The 27,437-nt window shown below is 35.8% G+C and overlaps 1 protein-coding gene across 1 annotated transcript; it reads left to right on the top strand.

Annotated features, from left to right (window-relative positions):
* Positions 1–15,089: 15,089 nt before the first annotated feature.
* Positions 15,090–17,117, top strand: LOC137709914 (transcription factor MYB61-like). Its single transcript, XM_068448897.1, has 3 exons — positions 15,090–15,222; positions 15,350–15,479; positions 16,397–17,117. The coding sequence occupies exons 1-3, from the start codon at positions 15,090–15,092 to the stop codon at positions 17,115–17,117; spliced, it is 984 nt and encodes a 327-aa protein (XP_068304998.1).
* The last annotated feature ends 10,320 nt before the right edge of the window (positions 17,118–27,437 follow it).

Below are 27,437 nucleotides of genomic sequence, written 5' to 3'. Positions count from 1 at the left end.
GCAACAATATATATATAGGAATTCTTTAAGGAAGGAATCCCCATATTTTTTTTAATAAAAATAGGGATTAGTTGTGGGGTCCACATCATATCAAACTTTAATGATCCGAACCGTCTATTTTTTCAAGTTGCACCTCATAGATCATCCTTGAAAAATATTAGCTAAATTGGAAATATTTAAGACATCTAATTGTGTTTAAAAAAAATTAACGAATAATTTGTTATACAAGAAACAATGAAATTTTATCTTGAGAATTAAATAGGCAAATGATTTCGGATTGAATTGAATTTTTGCAAGGATGATCTATGAATCGAGACTAACAAAATAGACGGTTCAGATCGTTGAAGTCTCGATTTATAGATCATCCTTGCAAAAATTCAATTCAATCTGAAATCATATGCCTATTTAATTCTCAAGATAAAATTTCATTGTTTCTTATATAACAAAATATTCATTAATTTCTTTGAACTCAATTAGATGTCTTAAACATTTCCGATTTGGCTAATACCTTGCAAGGATAATATATGAGATGCAACTTAAAAAATAGACGGGTTTAGATCGTTAAAATTGAATGTGGTATGGACTCCACAACTAATCCCCATTGTAGTGGCACAAGTGTCCAAACAAAACCTATATATTCGAATGTGTAAGTCAACTATATATCATGAGGTCACATCTCTCTACACATATTAAGGACTCAAGATTGTGACTTGTGAGAGTGCCGTATGCAGTATTATGCCAGTTATCTCTGAAAGCTATGCATACAAATTACAATCCTAAACTGGTGACTCTATGGCTGCATGTCATTTTCCAATGGCATGGGGTCCGAAACATAAATCCAGTAGAAACCGATCGAATAACAAATTAAAGAGCGAGATCGAGCTCGACTAAACAAGTCATCACCGAGGACTGAGGAGGCAACTTAAAAACATGAAAGACCAAACCCAAAGGCTGCAACACCATCAGCTAAGATGGGTTTTCTCTCTTTATTCCACAAGGTTTTGGTATGGTACACCAACACCTTTTCACTCTCTAACTAGCTAGTAGAAATTTTTCAGTGGGGGACAAATTTTGTGGGATAATTGTGAGATGTTAGTGGTCTGTCGACCAGCTATATTTTGGTGATCAACCACTAACTCACTACCGCAACCCAAAAGATTTATCCAGCCAAGAATTTGCTTGCACCACAAGATGTGAGTGATGGGCCATGCTAACTTGCTCTGTTTTTGAAATATTGGGCCTAGAGCATTTCTCCTAGGCCTTTTTTGTAATAGCCAATTGGGCCAAAATCCAAAGTCAAGTATTGTTGCCCACACAACCTGCGCAGCAACGCAGCCAGCCAGAACTCCGTGGGGTGATGACGTCAGCCACGCTGATATTGCACCTGTAGCTTGAGTTATCGTTCGAAGTATATGATACTATAGAAAAAAAAATTACTAGTTTGTTATTGTTATCATATTTTTTAACTAACGATGTTACTAGTTAGAGTTGTAGTAAATAATATTTAAGCGAGAGGAGAGAGGGACGACAAAGAGATGGAAGAATGTGCTCATCCGTCTAGCTTGATTGATTTTCCTTTGGCTTTGTGCTTGAATTTATACTAATTATGATGGTCTTTACTTGTTTTCAAAGTAATACAAATCATACAAAAAATGATATTCTAGATCCTATACGATTCCTACTTCTAATTTATACAATCATATTTTTAGAATAATACTAACTAGGGTTGGAAAAAAATCCTGAAAATCCCAAACCGTACCGAAATAATCTCGAAACCGAACCTAAAACTTCCCAAACTGAAAATTCGAAACTGTTCGATACCGGATCTCGAAGGTTTGGTACAGTATTAAGATCTCATATGGCCTTGTTCGGTATTCCTGAACCGAACAGATCAATATTTTAATATAATTATATATATATATTTGAATTAATAATGGCCATTGGATTTAATTGAGGTTCAATCTCAACCGTTCGTTACTCTCTGTCACCTCACTTCCTCATAGACTTCAAACTCTCCCATCTATCATCTCACTTCTATAAAGCTTCCTACACCTGTTATCATCATTATGTCTGAAGCTATAATGACTTCCACCTCGTTGCTAGCACCTAGACTCTAGGCATATTGACTTTCAAATATAAAGCAATGACAACTTCGCCTTCAAAATACAAAACCAACGTGGCTTTCATACATAACCTTGATATTCTTTCTCTTTCTTTCTCTCCCTCATCTGAGTTCTCTCTGATTTCTCAATCACCCAGCCAATGCAGCCACCACACACCACCACCAAATGACTTCGTGGTGCAACCACGACATGTCCACCACCACATGGCACAACCACTATGCTGCGCAGCCACCATGGCTCACTTGTTGATTCTTTGTCTCTTAATCTCTCCCCCTTCCTTATTCTCCACCTTTGTCGGCGCCGTGGGAAATCTTTGCACAGAAAATGGCCAATCCTGAACTGTATCGAAATCCTAAAATTTTTTCGGGAATCCCAAACTTTTGGTTCGGTTTTGGTTTTTGGAATCTCATCCCGAAATAAATTGGTTTGGGATTCGGGTTATGAGTTTCAGTTCGGGATCCCGTCCCGAACCACCCTTAATACTAATTGCAACATTCTCCTTGAGTGTGTATAACTAAATAAGTAGTCGCATAAGATCTTAAGGTAATTGTGGAAGCAATAGATGAAATCTTTTCATCAGACACATGAACTATATACGTGTGGTTCCAAGTATGGATGCATATAAAAGTATAATCTCACCAGAAGAAGGAACAAACAGAGTTAGACTAGCAACGGTGTGGTTTTAGCTAGAGGGACTCTGATGCCTAATTCAGAAAGACTGTAGGAAATAATAACAGTATGGTCAAGGTTCTTAATTACCTGAATAAAGTGGCTGACCTTAGTTATTTTTACAGAACTCAGGAGTTAACCTTAGCATCCAAGTTCGTTGAACCTCTTAGTAGAGTGTTCCTAGGGCATTCATAAAGAATGTGTCCCGTTAACCCGTAGGGTTTGATTAACAGTCTATTATTTTGTCAAGTATAGAGTAATTATATGTGATAAGTTATACACGTGGTGTGTTCCCATTGGTCGGGACATTTTATGTTGCTACACTCGTAATCTAAGGAGAAAAGGTGAGTTAATGCAATGTCGATGCTTGAGATTAATAAGCAGTGTAAATGCACATGTCAAGGGTATGACCAACCCAATGTGGGTACCTCATTAAAACTTTGCCAGGTTAGCAAAAATCTAGTTAGAAAAAATTCTCCTGATCTAAGGAAAAAATAGTACACTAAGGCCAAGTAAGTATATTATAAAATACTCCCTAGAACTCCCCATGAGAACCTTTGCAATTGAAACAGTGTAGACAATACAATTCCTCAAATAAGTTTCAGGAAAGTAAACTTCGGCGGTGGCTCCATGAAGAGATCAGCGAGGCTACCTTGGAATCAGATCTGCTTGACTTCAATTTTCTAATACCTAGCTGATGTAGACGCAATAAGCTTGGCATAGTCTCTTAGATCGTCTAGTCAATATAAGCGAAGTTGTCTTCATTAGTTATTGTCGGGACTCAACGATGGATGAAAACATTCAAGTGTTTCAAACATGCTCAACGAAAGCTCTATTGCACACGTGTGGCTTTGTGTAAGGCGATGAGCTTAGCAAAGTCTAAGACATCGCAACTAAGGTATATTTCGTGGACCTCCAAGATATTGTGGTGTTCCTGGCAGTAAAGACATAATTCATCTTTGAGAATGTGACTTATACGGGTTTGATGCGTTAGCATAACTAACAAGGTAAACATTATTTCAAAATTTTCAAAGGGGTTGGATCCTGAATTGCATAAGGATGGAATAAACCTAAATTCCATAGTACCTTGAAGGCATCATAAAACGTCTTTAACACTATTCAAATAATGGCATACATGCACATAGAAGGAGATGTTCAGCCTAATAAAACTTTGGATTCCATAACCTCTACAAAGGAGTCAGTTTGCATTTAATGTACAAGTGATCATGGGCAGTTCAAATGGCAACCAAGATATTTTCATAACAAGGCTCAAACCTCATGCCGAGAAATGGACAATTTTTTTTTTTCCAAGATCAACATCTCAGTTTTTTACTTTACTCGTGAGTCAGCTTTCTCATACTATTCTAGAGTCTAAGTACGATTCATGTCAACTACAGAGGCTTCAACTTTAGCCAATTTGGAATGATTTCTTTAGAGAACCCACAAGCGACATATTTTTACTTACATATCTCTAATTGATAAAATACTCACATAGAGAGTGAACTCCTTGATCAAATTGAGGGGGTGTTCGAGGCTTATACAAATTATATATATATATTAAAACCCAGTTTTTGGGTTACATTGATCTATAGTGTGTGGACGGATTTGCCCTTCATTTTCTTCAATGTTTTCTGATTTTGGCGGGATTTTATAGTGGAATGGCCATTTTACCCTTGGTCATGTGTGTTGCGCGTGCGTGGCTATCAGGTTTTCTAGGGAAGATACTAAAGCGTCTTTTGTTTCTCTCTTTCTTCTTCTTTTCTTCCACCTCTTCCTTCGCCGAAGCAACTAAAAATAAAAAACCTACTTGTGACTTCTTCCTCCCAATTTCGGAGCTTCTCTCTCTTCCACTGTCTTTCTCTCTCTCTCTCTCTCTCTCTCTCTCCCCTTCATTGAAGCACCTCCATACACAGGCGTCGTTTCTCCCGTAATTATATATTTAATTATTTGAAAGTTAGTTCTTCTGTATAAAATTCTTGAGCTTTTGATTACCTACAATTTTCAATTTTCTACGATATAGGGTTTTTGGATAATTTCATGATTTAGTGATCCGCACATTTTCCATAACCCTTTTTACAGAAGGTAAGCAATTTATCTTGCTTTAGATTTTAAAAAATTATTTACAAAAGAAATTTATAATCTGGTGATTTTCTAGGGATCCAAGGATTGAAAAAGCAGGGAAAGCAGGGAAGAAGGTTGGAAAAGCAGGGCTTTTTCATTTGCTTCCATAATTTTGTCCCCTTATCACAATGCAGTTCTTGCTATGATCTTCGTTTTCAGCCCTATTTTGCTTCGGGAACCTATTCTTGGCAAAAAAGACATCGTCATTGAAACAGCTTGAAGCTCCACCGGGTTTTGAGGCAAGATTTTCTTTGTATAATCTCACCAAACAATTACCAAATTATTATTGTTATTCTTCTGTTTGGAATTTGACTATTGTGATTAATTTAGATTTTTGAGGAAGCGGGAGGTTGTTTGTAGAGTGAGTGAGATGGAGACCGAACCGCTACCGGATAGTAATAAAGATGAGGTGCAATCTCGATTTTTTGTTAAATTTTGATGTTAATTTCTCAACATTTTCATGTTTCTCAATTCTTATCTATTTTGTTAAATTTACGTTAGCCTTCACCATTGGCATATACCTCGTGACCTCATCATCATGTACTCAAGGTATACATTTAACGCTGACTGTTTACAGTTTTCATATGGGTTTTTTGAATTATAAGAAATTTGGTCTTCCTAAGATTTAATTGTTGTTAATTTTACGGTTTAATTGTTTTCCACTAATATGCTTGAATGGTAAATTAGTTGTATATATATTCAAAACAAAAAAAAAAATCTGAATCTATCGCTCTCGAACTCGGCTCACCCTGGGTTTTCGTTTTTTTAGGTTTTTGTTTGCGGCTCTCGAACTTGCCTCATCCACAAATTCGGCTTTGACCGTTATTTCTCCTCCTTGGCTTCTGTTTCCATCTCTAACCTGTTCAACTTCGATTGAGCTTGAGTAAGCAGTCCACGCTTGCCTTCTTTTACGTCCAATGATAATTGGTATCAAATATTTGCATTTTCATTGTTCGAAGTAGGAGACACCATTTTTTCCTGAAACTTAATGGTTTTGATTTCAATCCTCTTGCAGAAGATTGAGAACCAGAAGGTAGGACAGGATGATCAAGTATTAAACCATTTTAAAAGAAAAGGTAAACCATGAAAATCCCAAAGTGATATCCCATGACCTACAACTATTTTCTTATCGATCAAATCATTATTGGAAGCCTACTCGGAGTCTCTATGTCTTGGAAGGTAATTCTAGAGTTGTTATTAATTTTTGTGAATTATTTGATATGGGTTTTGTTTATTTGTGGAGTTAGATACTATTCTACTCATCCGCCGTTGGTTTTATGATTCTTGCTGTTGTGTTGCAGCCCGTTCATTAACAAACTTCCACTCCTGCAATCTCGACTTGAACACGTTGTTGATAACCTTCATCAGATTTGGGTCACTTTTGTCATTGTCCCAATTGGCATGTCATGCAAAAAATTAATAAATTAAAATCTCACTATTATATTATATTTAACAAACATAATTATTATTTGACTAATGAAATTAACACATACAGCTAACTCATCAATCATGTGCATCTTCAGCTCCTCGAGGATGGCTATCCAAGACTCCCAATCTGCAGCACATTTGGTATGCACCATTGCTCCTACGTCAAACGAAAAGCTAGGGCGCTTATTTGACTTCACAGTCCTTATTATTTCATCAGCAATGATTTGGTAACGACTCCCATCATAAGTATGTCGGACCTATACCGCATCTCTTTTCTTGTTGTTTGTCAACAAAAAATATTTTCATAATACTAAAGCTAAATAAAAACGTTATACAAATGAAAAAAATTTCAACGCAAACCTTTTCCAAAACTTTCACCATTCGTTGTATTTGAAGAATGCGCACCATTGTTGACCATCGTACAACCACTCAAAGAACAAACTGATTATAATCGTCAGAATTGGAAAGCGTTTCAAAAACGAAGTATGAAGAATAAGGAGAGAAGAAGCACATATTTATAGGAAGGTTAGGGACTTTGCGCAACGAAGACTTTGTCGCGCAAACACCTGCAGTAAATACGGTATTTATTTCTCTGATTTAGATGCACCAAATATGTTGACCTAAAACTGAATGCCACTTGCGCGACGAAACCGTTGTCGCACAAGGGTTTGCATAACAACAACTTTGCCGCGCAATATGTATTTCAAAAATAATTACAAACAAATTTTCAGTTAAAATATGTATTTCAAAAATAATTACTACCTTAAATAAATTGATATTATATTCCATTCAATTAATACATTAAATAATTAATACCTTAAATAAATTGATATTATATTCCATAATATAAACAAATTTTCAGTTATAATATATGTCACAGCCCGGCCCGGGCCCCTACCACATCCCGAGCTCGACTCCACCGTAGCATGATATTGTCCGCTTTGGGCCCTGACCACGCCCTCACGATTTTGTTTCTGGGAACTCACACAAGAACTTCCCAGTGGGTCACCCGTCCTGAGATTGCTCTCGCGCGAACTCGCTTAACTTCGTAGTTCCTAAGGAACCCGAAGCCAATGAGCTCCCAAAAGGTCTCGTGCTAGGTAGAGAGGGGAATATACATATAAAGCATAAAGGATCCACTCCCATGGGCGATGTGGGATGTCACAATCCACCCCCCTTAGGGGCCCGACATCCTCGTCGGCACACTTCCGCCCAGGGATTGGCTTTGATACCAAAATGTCACATCCCATCCCGGGCTCGACTCTACCGTAGCACGATATTATCCGCTTTGGGCCATGACCACGCCCTCACGGTTTTGTTTCTAGGAACTCACATGAGAACTTCCCAGTGGGTCACCTATCCTGGGATTACTCTCGCGCGAACTCGCTTAACTTCGAAGTTCCTAAGGAACTCGAAGCCAGTGAGCTCCCAAAAGGCCTCGTAATAGGTAGAGATGGGAATATACATATAAGGCGAGGATCCACTCCCCTGGACGATGTGGAATGTTACAATATATATTGTAAACATAATTACTACCTTAAATAAATTGACATTATATTCCATTCAATTAATACATTAAATAATTAATACCTTAAATAAATTGATATTATTTTCCATTCAATTAATACCTTAAATAAATTGGTATTATATTCCATCAACTAATACCTTAAATAAATTGATATTATATTCCATTCATTTATTTAAATAATCAAACATGAATTAAAACATAATTAAGTCCAAATACATAACTTATAAAAAAAAACCTTAAATTTAAATATTGTCATACAAAATATAAATTTAAAACTACTATTTCGATGGTCCTCCATTCTGCTGGACTTCATAACACCACCTATTGTAACCTCCCTCCAACGCATCCTCCATCAACTTCATCAATTGTTCGTTCGTATCATCATCAAGAGTATACTTATATTGTTACACATATATGCAAATAATTAATTCTAACATATAACAAAAAGTTTCACAAAATTAATTATTGATCCATCAACAATATACTTACTAATAATTCATCCATCATTGCCTTCTTCGCATTCTTGGGCACATCTTTCCAAGAACACCACTCAGCAGTAGGACAATTGTTCACCATGGCTATAGCAATCGCATGCGCGAATTGAAAATGCTACCTCAAATCATTCGGATCGGCGTTGGTCATGCTCTGATCATTGTTTTTATCCTCCATCTCAGCACAAACAGACTTGTGAAGAATAAGGAGGACAAAATTGTGGAGAGTAAGGATAGCAGAAGTGCATATTTATAGGAAGGCTAGGTCCTTTGCGTGATGAAGGTTTTGTCGCGCAAAGACCCTCACAAAATACAGTGCAGATTCCTGTTGATTCACATGCACTAAATGCTCTAACTGAAAACTGACTGTAACTTGCGTGACGAAGCCTCGCGTTAGTGTTCCTCGGTTTCCCAAGCGTTGAATGTGCTAACCTAGAAACTGAACAACCTTTGCACGATGAAGACTTTGTCGCGCAAAGCTTCAGTAGGAAAAGCTTCGTTGCTCATTTATTTTCCCCCCCCAAAAAAAAAAAAAAAAACTGTGTTTTTCTTATTGGATTTGCGCGACGAAGCTCTTCGCCGCACAACATTGCGTGACGAAGATTTGTTCATCATTGCGCAAGGTGTCATTGCGCGAAGGAATATGCTTTGTCACGCAAATAGTTTTTCCTACTAGTAATTATATATAATATGGACTGAATTTGTTTCCTTCATAAACATTTTCTGAAATTCTTTTTCTATTTATCTCATGATTTCAGTCAACGATGCTAAGCAACATGAAAGCAAGCCCATTAGATTAAGTCCAATGCTACTTATTGTTCCTTGTTGTAGATAGTGTTGTAACTACATTTTCCACATGTATGTAAGTAGTATGGCATATCATATATAAATTTAAAACTTTCTACTGTTTTGTATAGTTTGAAAACCCGCAACATCACGCATACACTCTTGCTAGTATTTACTAAATGACCTAGTTAGACGTATGCCACACTTGGCCCTACTTACTATATTTAATGGATCCATTTATGTGAAGAAAGAAAACATATATAGCTTTTTGATTTTGTTTAAAAAAAAAAAGGGATATATTAAAAGCCATTTGGTGCAGTGTTTTAAGTTAATTAATACAATGTCACTCCTAAGTTTCATTATTTGCAACTAACTGATAATTTTGTTATTTTCATTATTTGTCGAATAATGGTCTCGCAAGTCATAACCAGCAATGGAAATGGCTGATTTTGATTAGAGTTCAATGCTTCTCTTTTTTCCTGGACAAATTACAAAAGAACAAGTGCAAACCGAGGGGGCCAAACCACAGTAAGTAAAAATAAAACCCCATGAATTCACTAGTTATATGATGCGACAAAGTCATTATATGATGTGACAGTTAGGGGTTTTAGTGAAAAGTCAAAATAATTATTAAAAAAAAAATATAATTTAAAGAATTTGACCAATATCTTAGAGCAGTTCCACCGTGAGCAATAGCCCGATGGAATGGCTCTCAAACAAGGCCAGATAGCTCGAGCAATGAGGTCCAACGTGTGCTGGCGATTGAGCCCGAGCATTCCCGGGGGAGAGGCCCAGCATGAGTAGCCGGCCCGAGAGCCCGAAGGCCATGTGACGCAAGGCTGACGTCTAAGCGACGTCAGCCACGTTTTATATACTTTTTGCGTCAGGTGTGTGCGCTTCAAGTGTGCATGGGCACGTGTTGTCCAACAAGGTTTCAGACCTAGGGCCTGTAGCGTGTTTTAGAAATGTTACCGTTGGGGAGGCCACGTGGCTTCCCCACGTCCGTTGGATTTCAACGGCAACAATTTATGAACCGTTGGATTTCCAACGTAAAAAAAAAATTTTAAAAACCTTATTCAATTTCATCCGTTGGATCTGAGATCAACGGTCCACGTTATTCGGCTTTATAAATGAATAAATAAAAAGAAAAAATAGTTTAAAATTTTGAAATGTTACCGTTGTGCCACGTGGCACAATCTCGAGTGTTGGAATTCAATTTTTTTTAATCCAACGGCAGAGATTAATTATGCGAATAAAATTTTGAAAAAATGTAAAAAATTTTGAAAAATGTAAAAAAATTAATAAAAATCAGAAAAAAAATATTTTGAAAATTTTTTAAAAAAAAATTTATTTTATTTTTCTATAAATACCTTCTCATTATCTTCTACCTTACACCACAATTTCATATTTTCTCAACTACTGTCAACCACATTCCTATCTTTCTCTCAGTTTCAATCCAATTTTTTTCCAACAAAATGACTAATGATACAGATTTTGTAAGAAGAAGACATTGTAAGAAGGAAGCAGAAACTATGAATAATGATAAAGATCTTGAGAAAATTGGTGTGAGATTTATGAGGATGGATGGTGGATTATATGGAGGATTCAGAAAGGGTCAGGTTGTAGATAATGCCATGTGACATGCCGTCATTCGTTAAAAATCTGATCCAAATCTATTCTCAAAAATTGTAAGCAGATTGTGACATGTGGCGCGATGTGATTAATTAAAAATCTTATCGGAAACACTAATTAGTCATCATAATCTCTATATATAAAGCTAGCTGACCCATTTTTGGGGTCACGGTTTCACTAAAAAAATTTGGACAAAAATGTTCTCAAAACAAAAAAATTCAAAAGTAGTTCAAAATAATGCCGGGCTATTTTCGTCATATAAACATTATTTTTGTACATTTTTTTTAATAATTAGTATCTCACAATAGGCTAGCAATAATGTGATTCAATTAGTTGTATATTATTTTTTCTATTTTTAAATACATTCAAAACATCTTAAGAGGTGTGTAGTGCTGGTTATAAAAAAGGTCATACGCACGCGCATAATAATGTAATTCAATTGGTTGTCAAATGATTATTTTTTTTTAACAAACGTTATTATTTACACTAGGGGGCTTAGCCTTACAATTGGCTAACAATAATGTGATTCAATTAGTTGTTTATTAAATATTATTTTCTCTATTTTTAAACACGTTGAAAACATCTTAAGAGACGCGTAGTACCCATTATAAAAAAAAAACGTTTTTCGCATGCGCATAATAGTGTGATTCAATTAGTTGTCAAATGATTATTTTTTTTTTTCGAACAAACGATATTATCTACACTAAGGGAAGGGGATGGACTTAGCCTCTCAATGGGTTAGCAATAATGTGATTCAATAAGTTGTTTATTAAATATTATTTTCTCTATTTTTAAACACGTTCAAAACATCTTAAGAGACACGTACCGCTGGTGATAAAAAAAAAAGGCCTTTTGCACGTGCACAATAATGTGATTTAATCAGTTGTTTATTAAATATTATTTTCTCTATTGTTAAACACTTAAGAGGCACGTGGTGCCAGTTATAAAAAAAGTCTTTTCGCATGCACATAATAATATGATTCAATTAGTTGTCAAATGATCGTTTTTTTTTTTTTAAACAAATGATATTATCTACACTAAGGGAGAGGGGAGTAGGCTTAGCCTCATAATAAACTATCAATAATGTGATTCAATGTTTATTAAATATTACTTTCTCTATTCTTAAGGTAAATTCAATAAAATGTAGATGGAAATTGAAAGACTGATTTTATTATGTGAATTCAGCTGCTTTGATTGGTTTATGAGGGGTTTCTTCTAGTATGGTCTAATATTATTCATTTACTTCAAATATTTGACTTTCGTTTTGTCATAAAAAAAAAAATTATTGAAGCAATTCACGCATATAAATACATTTAAAATGTGTAAGTCACATGTAATACGTTATGATTCAAAAAATATCTTCTGCACACGTATAAATGAAGGCTAGTAATCAGAAACAAAGCTGGGGTTTTGCACGTACAAGCTAGCTGAATCATCTTTTAAAGGTTGTAGTGTTTGAGAGCTCTGTTATATGCTAATACAAATGACGTGTGTGTGTGTGTGTGTGTGTGTGTGTACATATATATATTATAGATGCTGCAACCAACTAGAAACTTTGTTTCTACTAGGAATTGATAGCAGAGCGAGGTTAAAAAGTTACGGGTATGGCTAGAATATTACAGTGTAGGACAAAGAATTCACATATTTCATGAGAAGTTTTGAAGTGTCATGATCACTTCAATATGAGATGTTATTAATTTACATATTATAATATGAGTGCATGAAATGACATGATTGATATTTTATGCTTTATATACAATATTAATAAATAAAATAATCTATTATGACATGAGTAGATTGTTAATACCACGTTACTGATATGATAATTATACAAAAAAAAAAATTAATGTATTCATCTGGTGAAGTTAACGTGTCTTTTGGCACATAAAGACATATCTAAACAACATTTTTGTGTGATAGGCAGTTTTATGTGATATGCATAAAATGCTTATGCATACAACTAATTACTCTGTTAAAATTATAAAATTTTCTAGTGCGCACCAAAAATTGTGACACAAATCAATTCCGAAGTATCAACAGATAATTCTATCAATTTTTTTTTAGAGAAATTAGGTTTTCATCCCTATTTTTTCTACTCCATTGATTAAAACCTTATTCCTTTTCAAATTTTGATGAAGATCCTTTGGTTTAATAAATGCCATTAATTATTCAAAAAAAAATATTTACTTGTCAAAATAATTAAGTTTTATTTTTAAATATATTCATTTAGTGTTAGAAATGTTACATTTGACATATTATATTTATGGCTAAACTCTTTACCATACATTTCTATTTCTAGTTTGTACCCATTTTTAATTTGCAATCATTTTTTAAATTGTACCAATTTTCTTTTAAATTTTAATTTGTACCCATATATTAATTTCTTTTTGTCCCTCATTTTTTTAACTTTTATTTGTACTCATAATCTTTTTAACCTTTTATTTGTACCCATAATTTATTTATAATGTACCCATTTCTTTAACAAATGTACCACTTTGTTATATGTAAAATGTATCCCTATTTTTTTTTTTTTGTAAGTACCATTTTTTTAATGTAAATTCTATTTTTTTTTAATCTAAAATGTACCATTTTTTTTTTTAAAATAAAATGTACCCATTGTTTTCTATATAATATTTATCCACGTTTTTATATAAATGTACCAAATTTTTATATATAAAATGTCGCCAAATTTTATTATATAAATGTACTCATTTTATAAAAATAAAAAATAATAAAAAAACCCATTTTTTTATAATCTAGAATGCATCCATAAGGAATTATTATTAATTTTTTTTTCATCAAAACCCATAAGCAATTTTGAATAATTAAATTGGTAGTCTAAATGAAAGCAAAAAAAAAAAAAAAACAGTTGAGTCTTTATTGGTATTATTGCATCTCTTTTATTATTATGTCATTTATGCAGCAAGAGAGAGACTTCAATCAAAAATCTAAAATGCATAAGGTTTGAGTCTATAATAGTTAGGGACCAGGTACCGCAACTAAACCATCCCATTTTTTTTTCCAATAGGACCTCCAACAAACTATCTCAACAACCCTTTTTATTTGGAAACAAATTAACTTTGTGCATCACAAAGCTTTCTCCCGTTCAAAACAAAATTTTGTTTGCATTATGAATAAGGGAAAGCTTCGATGAATTCCCAAAGTTATGTATTTAATGAGGAAAATGAGAAGATTTCTGTGGGAGAGATCGGGAGAATTGATATAAAATATTAAAACATATCTAAGTTACATGCTTAATACATATAAACGGTTAAAACTCGTCAAGTAAATTGTTAACTTTACATTTATGATTGACGTAATAATTTATTGAGGGGGCTTCATTTGGGGCCAACCCTCATCACCATTCGAAAGTTCAAACTCTCCATATATAATTCCCTGGCAAAGAATCAACCAAATTTACTTGACGCGTTTGGAAGTTCATAAAACTTGGTCAAATTTCTTAGTAGCACTGAACACTATAAAATTTAGATAGAGGACTTGAGAGGACTTGAGAGGACTTGAAAAAGACTAGATCAATATATGTGAAAGTAGAACATTTGTTGTAGCTTCATTTGTAGTGCTTTGAGTAGTTCATTGATAGTGCTCATTTACTTCATTTTAACCATTGAGTCTTAATATAATTCTTATATAATCAAATATAGAGTGGTTCAATATTCTAGTGGATAGAGTTTTAGATTTTCCATCCATGCTTCCCGGTAGTAGTTTCAAACTCACCCAAATAATACTTGTGATAGGTATTCAAATTAGCATAATGATGGTAAAACAATTTATATATATATTGGATCACATTGCGGAGTTGCCCAACGATGCTAATCATTTTCATTATGATCTCTAAACAGATGTATGAGGAAGGAAAAGTACAAGTAGTTTGACTCTCAACCATTTAATAAAATAAATTAACACAAGAAAAGAAGAGAGTAATCAAGATCTATATTGGAAATTGTATAATTTGTTACACAAATAAGGCTCAGAAATTAATTTCGAAGTATTCCAAAATAAAGCCAATTTCACGCTTCCACGTTAGCGTAGGACAACGAAAAGATGAAACGTAATAGAAAAAAAAAAACTAAAAACAAGATGTTACAAACAAATACAAACTAAGATCAAATTTATCAAAGTGGATGGGGTGTCAATATAGGGTTAGATGGAGCTCCGATGTTTTAACATGGGTCCCATCAGGGCTGTGAGAGAGGGACCCAACGATTACAAGAGCCATCTGAATTTCAATTCCCATGCAAACTCTGGATTGATCAGGCAACCAAAAAAAGTAGAGGAGCATATATTTACCAAATGGGTCACCACTATTGTTGCAAACAAAGAAAGGTTAAGAGAGGGCTTTGGTCCCCTGAGGAAGATGAAAAGCTCGTTAGATACATCACCACATATGGTCATGGCTGTTGGAGAAAAGTTCCTGAGCAAGCTGGTCCTGATCTCTCTCTCTCTCTCTCTCTCTCTCTCTCTCTCTCTCTCATATATACGTACAAAACTTTGCATGAATTAATTTTGTGATTAGGGTTTTGACGTTTATATATGTGCGTGTGGTTTTTTAGGGCTTCAAAGGTGCGGTAAGAGCTGTCGCTTGAGATGGCTCAATTACTTGAGGCCTGATATCAAAAGAGGAGGGTTTACACCAGAGGAGGAGAAATTGATTATTAGACTTCATGGGGTTGTAGGAAACAGGTGCAAATTGGAGTAACCCTACATTAATTTGCATTCTAATTATTCTTACTTTAGGGTTTTTGCATTCTCCCGAACCACCAACATGACTAATTCCTAGCCTTAAAATCATTTTAATTTCTCAAGGTGTTATCCAGAAGAGTAAATTGAAGCTATATATATGAGGTTTCACCTCATAATTAAATATTGGGTTGATTTAAGCCATTGTGGTTAGCCTAGTGGTAAGGTAGATGAGTAAGAGTATGCTAGGTTCTGGATTCAAAAGATTTAGATTAAAAGGTTAGTTAGCTATTGCCAGTAACTGGATTAATCCGAATTTAGTTGTTAAAGTAATGGCTGGTTTGGTATTGTTGTACTTTGAAAAAAAAACTGTTTCTGCAGAATAAGCAGCTGTGAAATAAAGCAACAGAGTTTTTGGTAAACTTTTTTTGTAAAAGTGCTTTTGAAAAAAAAAAAAAAAAAAAAAAAAAGCAGTATTATATTGTTTGATAAACTTTTATGTAAAACAGATGTGAAAAAAACTGGTTTTTCAAAGCTGGGTTTTGCAGCTTTGTGTTTTTGGCTTTTTTTCATCCAAAACTGTGAAAAAAAACTAAAGCTGAATGTTTACCAAACATAAGAAAGCTCCCAACTTTTTTTTTAGAATCACCTCAGTACCAAACTAGGGCTTAGTTTCTTTTTCTGAAAAGGTTAAACTTACTTGTTTAAGCTAGCACTATCATTCATGCACCTTATTATTTTGGTGAGTCTAGTTTTCCTTCGATCTTAATATCTTACAATTCTAGTGTCACAAACATTGTTAGCAGATGAAAATTTTGAAATTTGTTTTCCTTTGATCTTTAGTACCTTGCATGATTCTTTAATTGGGGATGTGATCGTCGGTACCTCTTATCACTCTAACATGAATTAATAAATTGTAGATGGACGCATATAGCAAAATGCCTACCCGGAAGAACCGACAATGAGATAAAGAACTACTGGAATTCATGGATTAAAAAGAAGCTAGAAAAGCCTTCTTCACCACCAACCACATCTCCTTCAAATCTTGATCATCAGCACAATTATCAAATGGGTTGCAGTTATCCAAACCAACAAGTTTTTATGAACCAAAGTTTTATTACAAAACCTACAGCAGCTAGGGATCAAATCTTATACCCTTCTCCATACCCTCTATTCATGTTTGACGCTGTTTCACTTGATGAGACTACCAACAACAACACTAATGTACAATCAGCCGATCAGCATTTTCCACTTGCCAGGTCAAATAATTCGAACAACAACGGAACATGGATTTTGGATCAGCAGCAACAGCATCAAGTTCAAGCCTTTCCTTCTTCTACAGCACCATTTACAAACAATAATATGGAAGCACAGTTTCTACCATCCCTCCTAGGGTCAAGCATTGGAAACAATAACATGGTTCCTATTGAAGTGGAGTCATGTAGCAATATTGATGAGGAAGAAGAGATTTCAATGGAGTGCTTGCAAAGTACTACACAGGAGCTGAATGCATTGGTACATTCCCGCCAGGCTCAACAGTGTTCATCAAACAACTTTCATTTTTGGGACAGTGTTGAAGGACCATCTTCATCTAATTTGAGATCAGCTAATATATTGTCTTCTTTCCCATCATATCTATAAGAGGCTTGATGATGATGATAATGACAAATATGATGATGAATCGATGATGATGACGATGGTGGTGATGATATGGTGATGGTGGCGGTGGTGCTGCAGGTAGTGATGGTAATGATGACTAGCTAAAGCTTCCCCCCATCAGCCTGGCCTTGAAGGAAGAAACTTGCAGTTTCAGGTTTCAGGAAACCTATATTTACGTAATACTTTTTACTGTTATACTGTGAAATACGATTATGTATAGAAAACAAAGTATATATATGATGTGTATAAATGGATGCAATGTTCCTACTCGAGTTTAATTCTTGAAATCAGAAGAAGTACTAATTAAGGAATAAAAGCTCAAGCAAGAGAAATAATTTCATGCATGCATGTGGCCTATCGGTTACCAAACCCCATGCGTAATACTAGCAGAGCCACTACTAGAAGAAAAACTAACATATTTTGGAGCGGTGGAGCAAGTATTTCTACAACAACTAATCACTTGCATGTGATTAATTGTTCCAGTTAGAGCCTTCATATTAAAGAATTTGAGTTCGAACCCTCCTCTCTTCAATGTAATTCAAATTAGATCTAATTTTGCTTGTAATTGAAAACACTAATCAGGTTGATGAGTGATGTAGAAAATTCTATATATCCTTAGGTAATTAAGTTAATTTTTCCTTATAGGGCTGGATCAAATGGTCATAACCTTATATAGGGTTACAATTTTGTCAATTCACTTCCTAGGACTCGTTGGAATCAATTTGTACGAAGGAAAAGGGCTTTTTTTTTTTTTTTTGTAGCAGCGTTAGAATCAGGTCATGAAGAGAAAGGGAGAAGTTGATTTCGGGTTTGATTTTGTCAAGGGTTTTTGAAGAATTGAAGTGAGGCACCTACAGTGGCATTAAGTGAAGAGGGATGGAGGATAATAGGCCCAGATTTGCGTAGAAATTTATGTGGTTTATGTTGTTTTAAACTTATGGAATGACAAATATCTTGCGTAGAATTATACAAAAATCTAGAGGTGGGTACAGTTCGGTTTGGAGCAGTTTCAAACGGTATTAGTTCGGTTTTTAAGAAAAACTGTTAAGTTTTTGGACATCATAAAGAGTGCTCTTAAAGGATACAAATTAAACATAACCAATAGCTAATCAAACCACTAGAAAATACCATAATTGATATTTAAAATGAAACTAATCCCTCATTAAAAACTAGTAAAAATCCTCACAGAGCAACCTTAATTATTAGCTAGCTAGGTACCAATTGCACGCAAAAATTGGGGCTTGGGAAGAAGAAATGAATGAATTATTAGGCGTTCAAACCAAATTCGTGCACCACCGTATGTAGAGGAAGTGCACAAACACGAACAACCTATAAAATAATAAACAAACTTGAGCAAGCCTAGGACGGGGGAGAAGGGTCAGCCAAAGGTTTTCTGACGGTCAAGTTAGTGAACTGTTTTAGACTCAAGCAACGGGCAAGAGAATTCAAGTATAAAGATTGCGTTACCAGAGACGAACCCTAGATGGGTGTATTTATGCCTTGGGGAGAAAGACCTTTTTAGGATAGAATCCTCGTTCTAAGCCGGTAAAATCCTAAAGGATATCTAGAAGTAGATATTGCATCTTCTTAGGAGTTGTGATTACTTACAGCGTACGCCAAGTCTTAGATTGTATGAACTCTAAGACTTATAAGGATCTAATTGTGTCCATATCTGGATCAGATCGCGTGTCTTATGGAACAAGCATGGTCATCCAATGGATTCACTTGGATTTCACGTATAGCCCTAGAACAGGATGATGGTGGTATCGCTGCTCCGTCTGATACAGCCCCGCTTGGAGCTGGTGAGTCCATTACGGGACTTCTAAGGTAACTATATTCGGATAAGCATTCTCCGGCCCTAGAAAATTATGGTCCCTTAAATGGTTTGCAACTTTACATGTATACTCTGTGTAGTAGATAACAGATATCAATGATCCAATGCTAAGACATATGTATATTAGTTACCCAGCAAACAGACTTGCACCTTTAAATCTGTCATGCCCTGATCCCGACATACATCCAAGATCGACATGTGACGACACCAAGTACCCATATATATATCGTACCTCGCCTCCGGCTATGAACAAAGTAAAACTCAAGTCCCAAATTTGTAGTAATTTTTCGTATATTTTATGGCCACATCTAACCTCCTCGTTACACTGCCTACGTACCCTAAATAGGGATCAAACCATTCGTAGCTCACTAAACACTACACTCGACTTTTATCACAATACTTTTAAGTAGAAAATCATTGCACTCATCAATCAATTATTAGAACTTGACAAGCATAAAATTACTAGGTTCAGGGCTACATAACAATCCCACATGACAATCAACATTTCCACTTCATCCATCACATAAATCATTCCACAATCACTCCAATTAATCAATTCCATGAATCATATATGCATGATATTAACATTTAACTACGTTAATCAATCAACAAGATCACATATCAATTCATGAATTTAATTAAAGAACTCTACATAATTCCCTACTTGGATTATAAGTAATAGCATGGTAAATTTCATTTATATTCACAAGATCTAATGTGGTTAATCCCCATTCACTCGAATCTAGGGGCCAGACTAACTTTATGGAAGTGAGCAAGAGTAAGGATTCCAGACCACTCAATGGAATCCAACAAAACTATGGTCGCCTATTTCAAATGTGCCAAGTACAACTAATCCTCATCACCCTTAGAATGCGTATAGTCCCCCATCGAAGATATACCAAGCAGAACCATAGGCATAATCTCATTGTGCAGGCAGTGATCACCCATCGCGGATATACCAAGCATAATCACCCATGAATACGTATGGTCCCCCATCATGGATATACCAAGCAGGACCACATCCTAACTCTAGGTAGTGATCACCCATCGTAGATATACTAAGCATGATCATTCCTAGAATACGTATGGTACCCCATTGCGGATATACCAAGCAAGACTATCCATGTACCACTGCTACACATCAACCATAAGCCAAACAATAATTGTCATCATGTCATTCACACAGGTATGCCTATCATGTACACATATGTTTTCCACACCATTCCACAATCGCATCAATCTATATCACATACCAAGCATCAAAATGCAAGGCTAGAGCAACATTGTTCGACCGAAGTCTACATCTCTAAAGAATCAGATTTCGGACCACTCAACGAAATCCAACTACATCAAGTTCCGAACCACTCAACGGAACCAAAACACCAAGCAGGATTCCTAACCACTCAACGGAATCCAAACTAGGATACGATTCCGGACCACTCAATGAAATCGCAGAGTGGAAGGGATTCCATACCTCTCAACAAAATCCGAGTGGATACGATTCCAGACTACTCAACGAAATCGTAGAATACAATGGATATCATACCACTTAATGAAATCTAAGGTAGGATACAATTTTGGACCACTCAACGGAATCGCGGATCACGAGGGATTTCAGACCTCTCAACGGAATCTAGATGGAGCAGGGAACCGGACCACTCAACGGAACCCCAATGGATACCCAGTTCTGGATCACTCAACAAAACCGAACGGAAGGCCAAGAAACATATCAACAGCTCGAAGAACAAAACATGAACCAAGTCCTCAATTTACAAAGTCTCAATGAAATGAAACAAAGCACAAGTACAAAATTTAGAACGGATAAATGAAGGGAGAAATAAAACAATGAAACGGGATATGAAACAAGCTCTAAAGCAACAAACCCCCTGGCAATGGGTTAATGGTCCACTACTAGCCCTTACATTTCATCACATTATACCAATCATGCAAATCAAACCACATCTCAAATATGCACGTCAATCACATTTCACAAATATCATCAATACATAAGTCAAATCACGTTTAATAAACATAAGTCATTGGCTAATTATATAAAAATCACATTTAAATAGAAATCACATTTATAAAACCAATTCACAAATGATATCAATGTAAGATATCAAGGTAATAACCATATCACATATATTCAGGTCACTCTCTAACCAATGTAGGCCCACTAGACTTCACTTAGGTATGGTTTGGTATTGAGATGATTTATAAAAAAACTGGTATGAAAAATAGCTGAGAGAGTTTTTGGTGTTTGGTCAACACCCCAAATCAGCTTTATTTCAAAGTTTCAGATGAAAAAAAGCTAAAAATAGGAAGCTGCATTTTACAGCTTCAAAAAGCAGCTTATTTGAAAAACACGGAGCTACAATAGTCTTTTTAATGAAATTTTCAATTTGCCAACATTGCCCTCCTTTCTCCTTTCTCTTGCCTTCCTCACACTTTCAGACTCTTTCTCTCTCGCACGCCCTCTCGCAAAACACAGACTCTCTCTTGCACACCCTCTTCCTCTGTTGCATGCCGATGCACCACTTCCTCCTTCTCATTTTCGTCTCTCTCCATCGGTTTCCGCGCCACAGACACCGCCGTCGCCTTCCCTCTTTCCTCTGGTAAGCTTCTCTTGTCTAAAATTTCATTATTTATTTGTTTGGATTTTTAAATTTAGGGATAGGGAGAGTGAGTGAAAGAGGGGTGGGAAGAGTGAAGGGATGAAGTGTATGGGTGTCGGGAAAAAAAACTAGGGATGGAGGAAACAACTGGGGGAAAAATTAGGGTTTGTGGAGGAAACAAACCCTAAAAGAGGTAAGAGAGAGAGAAAGAATCGCTGAAGAGAGAGATATAAAGAGATATATATATATATATATATATATAGAGAGAGAGAGAGAGAGAGAGAGAGAGAGAGAGAGAGAGAGAGAGAGAGAGAGAGAGAGAGAAAGAGAAAGCAAAGCAAGAGGTAGTCATTTTCATACTTATATATTTTTAATTTCTCTTGTCTGTGCATGGTTCTTTATTGTCCATGAATACCATTTCAATCTGTATGCTAATTTTGATTTCTAATCTAAATTTCATCCCCAATTCGACCTATCCCAAGTTTCCAAATCCCACAACTCGATTCAATTCAATTTATTTTATTTTTTTTTGGTAATTGTTCTTGTATTGAATTGGTTTATCAATTCTGAGGTTCTTTGGTTAATTTAGAGAATTGGGATTGACTCATTTCTAGGTACTATTTATTTGGAGAATTAACATAATTTGTTATGCTTTAAGGCTGATTCTTTGTGTACGGTTAAGACAAAAGAAGAACTTTTGAGGGTCCTGGGACTGCAAGAGGAACAAGGAAGCTCACTTCAATTTCTTCGTAGAGGTTGCAGGGTTAGCTCTTATCTTAATCGTTTTCTTTTCTTCCTCAAATTGTTTAGAAACGCGAATCCAAGAACAGATTTTTAAGGAATAATGACTTGAATTCTAATTGAATGAGATGTGATCTAATATGCAGAGTGCTACCTGGTGGGAAGACGATGTGGAGTGGGAAGAATCTTCTGCTTGGCGTAATTGAGCAGCTCAGGGAAATGAATGCCGGTGTACCAACAGATCACAGACACACAGTTGAGCCGGATCATTCTCAGATGTAATCAAGGCATGGGCAAGTGTAATCCATTGTAATCTATTATTTTTGGTTGAATTGATTCACCCACATAAGTAATCTAATTTTGGTGTGTAAAAAATGTAACTAGTAAAATTAATTCTTTATCCCAAATGTTATTTGTTATTTTTGAATTGGATTCATCCTCTGACTGCAAGCTTAAGGTAATAAAGGTTGGTTGTTTTGTTTGTATCTGAGCAGTGATCTACACTAAATCTGAACTAGGAGCGAGTTTCAACCTTGGTTGCGAACTGTATTGGTAGTGACGCAGTGAGTCCAGGACGTAGTGAGTTGAACATGAAAGCCTTAACTATCAGAGTAATCCACCACTTGTAAGAAAATAGCAAAGAATCTCCAACGGTCAAGTTAATTAACAATATTAAGACTCAGGCATTGAGCAATGTTAAAAAAATAAAGTATATTTAGTAACTCATCTTTATTTGTTAAGAAAATTAAATTAATGGCATATATAGTATTATACCCTTTTTGGTCATTTCACACAGTCACAACTGTTTTACATAAAAGTTTACCAAACACTATCATACTATTTTTTTTTTCCAAAAGCATTTTTACAAAAAAGCTTATCAAATACTCTGCCACTTTATTTCACATCTGCTTATTCTCACAGCACAACAGAAACAGCTTTTTTTTTTTCAAAGCACAGCAATGCCAAACAAGCCTTTAGTCTCCCGTTGTACTAATTTTAGTATTTAAAACGTTTTGAGACATGTTGACGAAAAGTCAACTCTAAGTCAACGGTGGGGTCCACAACCCAACGCAATTCGACCTGGAATGTCCGCCCATGAATTTTCGATCCGTAACTTCCCAAGAATCTTATTAATCTTCCAGAACAATATCCTAAAATCTCATGGCAATCCAACGGTCGAATCTCTGTCAATTTCTAGAATTAGGTGACGGTCAACAAGTAGTTTTACAAACTTAGAAATTCAATTTGGGAAGATCCGTGAGTCAGATTCCTGATCCATCACATCGAACGGTAAAGTGGCTCTAATACCATTCTATCACATTCTAGTCTTGACTCTGCCGTAGCACGATATTGTCCGTTTTGGGCTTACCATTCCCTCACGGATTTGTTTCTGGGAACTCAAACGAGAACTTCCTAGGGGGGTCACCCATCCTAGAACTACTCTCGCCCAAACTCGCTTAACTTCGGAGTTCCAATGAAATCCGAAGCCAGTGAGTTCCCAAAAGGCCTCATGTTATAGGGAGGGGAGCATGTACATATAAGGCACATCACCCCCTGTTCGTTGGTCGATATTGGATCTTACACGCCGAGAGCTTTCCATAGACACCGAAATCACCTCCAACGGACATCGAACGGAAGAGATATAATCGGGTCAAGGAACCGAGTTAGTCGGTTTCCTCCTTCTCCTTTCCTTCCTTTCCTTCCTTTCCCTCCTTGCTTTCTTTTCTCATTTTTTCCCAACTCTCCCTCATTTCTCTCATTTTCTTCCTCTCTCCCACTACCATCTAGCAAATTCTAATCTCTTCTTTCTTTCTTTCTTTCTTTTTTTTTGTAATACTAATTATGAAAAACCAAACTTTGAAACTAAATAATTAAAATTCTAATATTAACAAAAAAGATAGTTAATAAAACCTAATAGATATGAAATATGTAAATTAAATAATGAAATTCCGAGGACGAGATTTCACAAAATTTAAATGGGTTTTTTTTTTTTTTAAATATCACAAATGGTCCTTGAAATTGACCATCACCATCAAAATGGTCATTGAAATTGAAAATCAATCAATGTAGTCGCTAAAAATAGGTGTTGCAAATCAATATGGTCCTTCCGTCACAATTCTGTTAAAAAATCTGTTAAGTGTTGACGTGGCACATAAATGGGCCCCATAAGTCATTTTTCTCACAAATAGTCCTTGAAATTGACCCAATACATCAAAGTGGTTCTTAAAATTGACCCGCGACATCAAAATGGTCCCTGAAATTGAAAATTGATCAATGTAGCCTCGTAAGTAAGTGTCTCAAATCAATGTAGTCCTTTCGTCATAATTCTGTCAAAAATTATGTTACGTGCTGATGTGACATATAAATGGATCACACAAGTCTAATTAAATTTTAAAAATTACAAATAGGCTTAATAATTTAATAGTTAATAAAAAAATTGTCAACCCAAAAACTCAGTCTTGCTATCACCTTCAATCCCAGTCCACATTTCTATACCTCATTCGCTCTCTATTCTCTAAAAAATAATCTCAATAGATCCATCTTTACACACTTCGACATTCTTTCACCGAATTGAACCTAGATCAAGATTACCTTTGGTGACGGCTTGGTCTATTGACAATGACTTTTAGGCCATCACCGTTAATATTTAGGGGATTAACATCCTCACAACTTTAATCTTGGAGAGCTTATTCGGCACTTCCCTGGTGGTCTAGTGGTGCAAAGAACGACGAAGTCTGCCTTAAGATAATGAGGTTATAACCGAGGTATGTCCATTGTCGGTTGAAAACTATTTCCACACCCCTTCTTAAGCCTTGGTTAAGCCTTGTGCGTTTGAGAATTTGTGGAATGGATCTCTCTTCTGGGTACGACCTACTATAAGAAAAAAGCAATTCATTGTGCAAAAAGGTATTTAGACAACTTTGTTAATTAATTATTAAACCCATATCAGCACATAACAAATTTTTTTTACAAAATTATGGCAGTAAGATCATATTTATTTGCGACACCTATTTTCAAGGGCTACATAGATTGATTTTCAAATTCAATGACCATATTGATGGTGTGAGTCAATTTCAGGGACCATTTGTGATAAAAACCTGTAAATCTTATAAAGCCCATTTATATGTCACATCAGCTCTTAACGGAATTTTTAACAGAATTGTGACGAAAAGACCACATTGATTTGCGATACTTATTTTTAGGGACTACATTGATTGATTTTTAATATTATGGACCATCTTGATGGTGATGGTCAATTCAAGGACCATTTGTGATAAAAATCCTATTTTAATACATCTGAATGATTACTTGAATAAGAGTCAACATGAATCGCAAAAGAAATCAAATATGGACTCTAACAAACAACCAATCAAAACACTATGAGACCATGATTTTCTAGGGCCAGAGTAAGGTTGATCCGAATACATTTACCTCAAAAATCCGATCATGGACTCACTAGCTCTAGGCAAAACTACATCAGATAGAGTAGCGATACCACCATCACTTTACTCTAGGGCACTAGGCAGAGTCTTAGTGATTCTGCTGGATGACCATGCTTGTTCCACAAGACACGCGATCTAATCCGGTTATGGACACAATTAGATACTATAAGTCTTGGAGTTCCTATAATCTAAGAATTGCCGTGCGTCGTAAGTAATCATAACTTATAAGAAGATGCAATATCTACTTCTGGATATCCTCTAGGATTCTCCAAGCTTAGAACGATGATTTTATCCTTAAAAAGTCTCTCTCCCCACGATATAAATACACCCGTCTAAGGTTCATCTATGGTAACACAATCTAAACACTTGAATTCGCTTACCCATTGCTTGAGTATAAAATCATTCACTAGCTTGACCGTCAAAGAGCCCTTGGCGAGCACACATCTCATCTCCGATTCTTAATTAGGCTTGCTCATAGTTGTTTATTGTCTTGCAGGTTGCTTGAGTTTGTGCTAAACCACCAATCATAGCAACGCCCGAATTTGGTTTCAACAATTGGTGCTTTCATTGAGAGTATACCCATATTCCTCCCATCTAAATCACTATGCTAATTGATATGTTAGAAAGCTCAATTAATAACGACAGTCTTGTTGCCTCCTTAGGCAATATCCATTAGAAGCACAATAACGACAATTTGTTTGTCTCTAGAAGGCGATCAACAAAGCCCATTCGCTAGAGAGCCTGCTAGACTCGTCGACAGAGGCACACATCAAAGATCTCAAAGAAGCTACTTCTTGTTTGAAGAATTGACTACCCGTAAGACGAAAGTGATCAACCTAACGTTCTAACATTCGAGAAGGCTTCTGGCTCTCCACCCTAAGGGAAGAAGTGTCCCCCAAGGTAAACTGTATCTACAATGAGCAAGAATATCTGGGAAACAATCGGAAAAAAAAAAAAAAAAAAAAAGGGCAGCTTACAAGAAACCAAAAATGGTGACCACCGTCAACAAGCCATTAGCAATTGATTTTAACATCTTGATGTTCTTTGACTGCGATTTTGAAAACGTCCACTTGCTCGGGATGATACCCTTGTCGTCAAGGTCCAAATCTCTAACTCCCTGGTGAGCCACGTCATGGTCGACAACGGCTCAGGAGTCAGCGTCTTATTAAAAGACGCTGCCAAAAAGATGTCGATTCTTGACATCATTAACAAAGGGAAAACAACCCTTCATACCTTCAACGGGGCACCCATGCAATCTCTAGGAACAGTGAAGTTGGCAGTCCAAGCAGTACCTTATAATCACCTAGAGACTTTCCAATTAATGGATTGCCCAACTCCTCACAATGCCATCCTTAGCCGAAACCAGTGACATAAAATGAAAGCCATTATGTCCAACTACCTGACTTTAGGTAGAGTAAAAGAATTGAAAGAAGATCAATCAACGGCGCGTTGATGCACTATTGAAAGCATGAACATTATTAGAAAAGGAAAATAAAGCTCCAACACCTGCATGGATGAATCAGCATGGCAATCCCAGTCGGGGTAGACGAGTTACAAAGAATTTGACCTCAATCTTGACCCCGAAGATGACAGTACATTGGAGTCAAATACAGAAAAAGACGTAGTGTACATTAGCCTCGACCCTGACAGACCTGAATGTAAAGCCAAA

Source organism: Pyrus communis, chromosome 12 (genome assembly GCF_963583255.1).
Source record: "Pyrus communis chromosome 12, drPyrComm1.1, whole genome shotgun sequence".
Lineage (NCBI taxonomy): Eukaryota > Viridiplantae > Streptophyta > Magnoliopsida > Rosales > Rosaceae > Pyrus > Pyrus communis.
The sequence above is the reverse complement of the archived record's forward strand: the minus strand, read 5'-3'. Positions and strand labels throughout refer to the sequence as shown.